General features: G+C 62.4%; 1 protein-coding gene across 1 annotated transcript in view; it reads right to left on the bottom strand.

Annotated features, from left to right (window-relative positions):
- GRIN1 (glutamate receptor, ionotropic, N-methyl D-aspartate 1) overlaps positions 1 to 5,273 on the bottom strand; it is a 27,153-nt gene that overhangs the window by 17,636 nt on the left and 4,244 nt on the right. The window contains exons 3-5 of the mRNA XM_011957395.1: positions 4,877 to 5,053; positions 2,414 to 2,476; positions 1,516 to 1,616 (exon numbers count right to left, since the gene is read on the bottom strand). Coding sequence (XP_011812785.1) covers positions 1,516 to 1,616; positions 2,414 to 2,476; positions 4,877 to 5,053 — 341 coding nt within the window. The remainder of the gene's footprint in view (positions 1 to 1,515; positions 1,617 to 2,413; positions 2,477 to 4,876; positions 5,054 to 5,273) is intronic.

Raw genomic sequence — 5,273 nt, forward strand, 5'->3', positions numbered from 1 at the left:
TTTTCTGGGCGGGGCTTTCCCTGGGCGGGGCTCTTTCTGGGCGGAGTTTTCCCTGGGCGGGGCTTTTTCTGGGTGGGGCTTTCCCTGGGCTGGTCCTTTTCTGGGCGGGGATTTCCCTGGGCGGGGCTTTTTTCTGGGCTGGGCTTCCCTGGGCAGTTCTTTTTTCTGGGCAGGGCTTTCTCTGGGCGGGACTTTTTTCTGGGCGGGGCTTTTTTCTGGTTTGGGCTTTCCCTTGGCCGGTCTTTTATCTGGGCGGGTCTTTCCCTGGGCGGGACTTTTTTCTGGGCAGGGCATTCCTTCCTCGGGACCAGTGCACACATGTACCTTGCCTGGTCAAATCTTTAAAAAAATCTTTTTTCCTAGAGCCAGGCCAACCCTCCCTGGGGCCCACAGTTGGATGAGTAGAATGGACAAGAGACCTATGAGCCTAAAGCCGAGTGCGGGGGGCGTAATGGGGGATGATTAGTGCCTTTTTATAGCAGCTGCAGGAGAAGCAGGTGAGGCCCCGTGGGCAGCTCTAAGCAACAACCCTGCCTTGGGCTAATGAGATTCCTGCCTTCTAGCCCGAGGAGCCCTGGCTGGCTGGCCCCATCCTGCGCTCTGCCCTGGTGAGGGGGCTGCACCTGTCTCCGTGCCAGAGGTTCGTTTGACGGACCCATGGAAATGGTGGCCTGCCCTGGGACTGAGAGTGTCGCTAGCTCTTTCCCATGTGCAGGGCTGGAGGGCTGGGCTGTGTTCCTCTGGGCTGTGTTCCTCTGGGCTGTGTTCCTCCGGGCGTTTCGATGCTGTTTTGCTCCACTCTGTTGGAGCCTAGCAGAACTTTTAGGTCAGGGACAGTGGGGTTTTGGCTGTCCCATGGGGCAAGGCTACTCACCCTGCCCTTCCCCGCTCTTGCTTTTCCTATTCCCAGTCACTCAGCCTTTCCCTTCCCAGGAGAACCTAGCCATTTGCAAATAGGGAACTTTTTACAGTGGGCTCTTCCCGAGGTTGCTCTGTGGCACCGGAACCTGTCCAGAGCAGCCTGATTTCCCGGGTACGTAACTGATTTCCCCTTAAGCTGCTGCTCCAGTTGTTGCGATCCTTCAGTTGGGAAGTCTGGCCCTCTCCCTGCCATGGGCCTTTTCGCCTGGCACATCTGCACATCACTTCCCTGGGCCTCGTCCCTGGCCGCAGCCCTGGGCCTTGTTTGCACAGGTTTGCCCCCTTGAGTTGTGGAGATTCCCAAGGGCAGGGTCTCCTCCATCTCCCTCTCCCACAGCCCAGCTCAGGGCAGAGGCAGTATGTGACTGTGGAATGGGGAAGGGCCCAGGGAGGGAGGCACAGATGGAGGGTGTGACATCAGCCGTGCCGATAGGAGTGTGGGCGTGGGAGCGGTGGGGTGTGGCTGTCCTTGGTGAAGGTGCTTTGGAAACTGAAGGTCACTGTGCCCAAGAATGTCCCAGCTCTGGCTCAGATGGCAGGTGCTCGGCCAGGTACCACCCTTTGTGCAGTGTGTAGGGCCCTGCCCAGCCTCACCTGGCAGAAAGGATGATGACTCGGGCCTCCAGCTCTTTTGCCTCCATCAGCAGGGCCGTCACGTTCTTGGTCCCTGGGTCAAACTGCAGCACCTTCTCTGCCTGCGGTGTGAACAAGAATGTTAGCAGGCGGCTGGGGCAGGGGACATAGCACCTCAGGGGTGAGAGTCGGGCTGGAGCCGCTGGGAACCCCGAGGCAGCTTAGCTAGGGCTGCCATGGTCTGCGCCTGCCACCTGCGCCTCTGCCTGCCTTCCTCAGTCCTCGCCTGGCCTGGCCTCGCCTCTCCGGTCCTGTCCTGTCTTCAGCCTGCGCGCTCACCTGTGCTCGCTCTGTGCTCTCTCTGCTCTTTCTCTGGGTCTCTCTCTCCACCTCACTCCTGTCCTCATCTTTGCACTGAGCATGCAAGCTGAAGTGGACCCAGACTCAGGAGGCGTGCAGCGGACGGGAAACAGAAAAGAGTTTTGGAATGCAACCAGGAAAAGAGATGGGGCTGACTTTTCCAAAACCATGGGAGGTCCTCTGAGGTCTGATTCCGCAGGCCCCTGCAGGAGCAGCCCAGCCCCGGCGAGTGGGTGGCCAGGCGGGCGGGCTCCCTCCCGGGTTCCACGAGGAAACCCTGGGGGTCCCGGAGATTCGCATGCACTTCCCAGAGAGCAGCTCCTCCTGCAGCCGCGCCTGCCTCGAGGGTGCAGGCTAGGGTCACGGCGGGTGGGCCTCAGGCACCCACGCCGCCACGCCTGCCCTCTCCTGCCTGCCCTCTCCTGCCTGCTGCCGGCTGCCTCTCCTCATTGCTTGGGCCTGCGGCTCGGCGGCTGGGCCAGATAGTGGCCCTAGTGGCCGAGGCGCCGAGGCCAGGGCTCCCTAGCCGTGGGTGGCGTGCACGTCCATGCATATATACCTTGGGTCCGCGCTTGTTGTCATAGGACAGTTGGTCGAGGTTTTCATAGTTCCTTTTTTTACTCTGATGAATAATGTGCACAGAGAAAATATGCAGACACAGAAGAAGATTATAAACGGTTGAAAATGACGGCGCTAAAGCAATCACACCACCTCCTCGGCACATCTGCAGACGGGCTCCTACCTGGAGCTCGCAAACACCGAGGCCCGGGGCGGGGCTGGGGGCTGGAGCGGAGCTGGGGGGGTGAGGGTCGTGGGGGTGGGGCCATGGAGGCTCCCTGCCACGAAGCTGTGCTCTTGGAAATGGTGGCTCTCAGGAGAAAGGGAGGCCCTGTCCGCGTCCACCATTCGGAGGGAGCCCCACCTACCACCCCCACCCTGCATGCACCTGCTGTGTGGCCCCAGCAGTGCCCACTCCAACCCGTGTCAGTCCTGAGTGGGAGGTGAGCAGCCCCCCGGGGCCTGTCCCCATGTCCCTCCCCCTCCCTCTCCTTGGCCTCCCTCTGCCTCTCAAGAGACCGAGGTGTCCTCACTAACTGGGGTGCCCATGCCCATCGGCTTGCATATGTGCCCAAGAGGGTGTGTGTGCATATGTGCACCTGCAGGGGTAGCATGCACCTGTGGGTGCCTGAATGGGAGGGGTAGTCTGCAAAAGCCTGTGAAGGTTGTGGAAGAGTCAGATGGTCTGAGCATGCCTTTGTGTGTGTGCGTGTGCATGTGTGCATGTGTGTGTGCATGTGTGTGTGTGCGTGTGCGTGCGTGCATGTCTGTGTGTGTGCTGGCCGGCGCAAGTGAGGATGAGCATGCACGTGAGGAGCGCACCTGTGCGCGTGTCCAGGTGTGTGTGTGAGGAGCACACCTGTGCGCGTGTCCAGGTGTGTGAGGAGCGCACCTGTGCATGTGTCCAGGTGTGTGTGTGTGAGGAGCGCACCTGAGCAAGTGTCCAGGTGTGTATGTGAAGAGTGCACCTGAGCGCATGTCCAGGTGTGTGTGTGAGGAGTGCTCCTGAGCGCGTGTCCAGGTGTGTGTGTGAGGAGTGCACCTGTGCGTGTGTCCAGGTGTGTGTGTGAGGAGTGCACCTGTGCGTGTGTCCAGGTGTGTGTGTGAGGAGTGCTCCTGAGCGCGTGTCCAGGTGTGTGAGGAGCGCACCTGTGCGTGTGTCCAGGTGTGTGTGTGGTGCTGGAGCTGCATGGAGGCAAGCGTGGCCTGAGCCTGTGGCCGGAGGTGTGGAGTGTGATGGAAATGTGTGCATGCACCTATGAGTGAAAGTAAACGGTTGGGTGTGCAGGGGTGAGTGTGTGATGGGAGTCCGTGGCCGAGGGTGGGCACGCCAGAAGGTGAGGGGCCTGTCGGGCACTGGGGTGAGGGGCACTGTCTTGGGTGAGGCCCTCGGTGCTCATGCCCCTCCCCCCCAAGACTCAGCAGAACCCCCAGGACAGGACTTCCAGGACCCTCTGGTCTGCTCCTGGCTTTACCCCCGACCCATGCCCTCTGGTCCCTCCCGGGGCCTGTGATGCTTTGGGGGTGCCAGGTTGGCCCTAAGTTCGATGAAGCCAGCTCTGACACGAAACATGCTCCCAGCCACCCGTAGGTCTGGCCCTCCTCAGCCTGGGCCTCCTCCCACTGCTTGACCAGGAGCTGGCCTAGGTGCTGAGCACCCAGGGCTCTGGGGGTCCTGCAGCCAAGCACCAGCTCTGCCCCAGACTGCAAATGGGAGTGGTAAGGAAGGGGGCAGGGGTCGCTTGGACCCCCTCAAATCCCAGCTCTGATCTCTCTGCAGCCCCACAGAGTGGACGCCTGGCTGTGTTCGGGGTCAGTGTGTCCTAGAACCAGGTGGCTAATTGGTCTTGATGAGGAGTGCGGAGGGAGACCTGTGGTGGGGCAAGGAGGGGAGTGGAGCCCACAGGGGCGGTCCGGGCTGGGGGGCAGGTGTCTGTGGATGGGGCTTTGCTGAGCTGTGAGGTGCAGAGCTTCAGGGGAGGCCACGCCCGGGAGGACAGAGAATGGGCCCAGCCGGGGCGGGACAGGACTGCAGGGGCGGTATGTGGGGGCCATGTACAGGGGAGACCTCGCCCAGAGGGAGGCTGCTGGGAACTCAGGACAGGGTGGGTGGGAAGGGTGACGAGTCCCGAGCCCGGCTGGGGCCTCCAGGGAGAGAGGGGCGCGGGCAGGAGGAAGGGACGAGGGCGCGAGGCAGCGCGGGGCGGCGCGGGGCAGGGGTGTTTGCGGAGCTCCAGGTGGTCTGGCCCTCGCCCCGCAGGGACTGACACGAAGGAGATTTCGACTAATGGCAAAAGCGAGTGAAATGAGCCGAGGACAGGCTGGGGCGGGCGCTCGCCAGACGTGGTGGTGCTGACCATGCACGATGGAAAGAAGAGGGTGTCACACACGGAGCCACAGACACACGGCGGCCCGTCCTGCACCTCGGCTCCGCCAGGCGCCCGCCTGCGGCGCCGACCCTCACCTTGGACTCACGCTCCTCCAGCAGCGTCTCCAGGCGCTTCTGAGCCGCCCGGCCCTCGTGGTCGTCGCTGACCAGCAGGATGATGTGGTTCCAGCTGTAGACACGCATCATCTCGAACCACACGCTCGACTGGTGGGAGTAGGGCGGCACGGTGCGCAAGAAGCTCAGGTGGATGCTCTGTGGGAGACGGGAGCACGGCGGGCTGAGAGGGACCCGTGGAGACCCACCCTCCCACCCGTGTCCCGCCGCTGGAACACCCGCTGGAGGCTGGGAACCCCCCTCCTCTCACCCCTGTCCGCACCCCGCTGGGCACACTTTCTAGACCCTGGGACCCCCTCCTGTCTCCCACTCCTGTCCCTAACACCCTGGGGACACTTTCTAGACCCTGGGACCCCCT

This window comes from Colobus angolensis, unplaced genomic scaffold (genome assembly GCF_000951035.1).
Source record: "Colobus angolensis palliatus isolate OR3802 unplaced genomic scaffold, Cang.pa_1.0 Scaffold44, whole genome shotgun sequence".
Lineage (NCBI taxonomy): Eukaryota > Metazoa > Chordata > Mammalia > Primates > Cercopithecidae > Colobus > Colobus angolensis.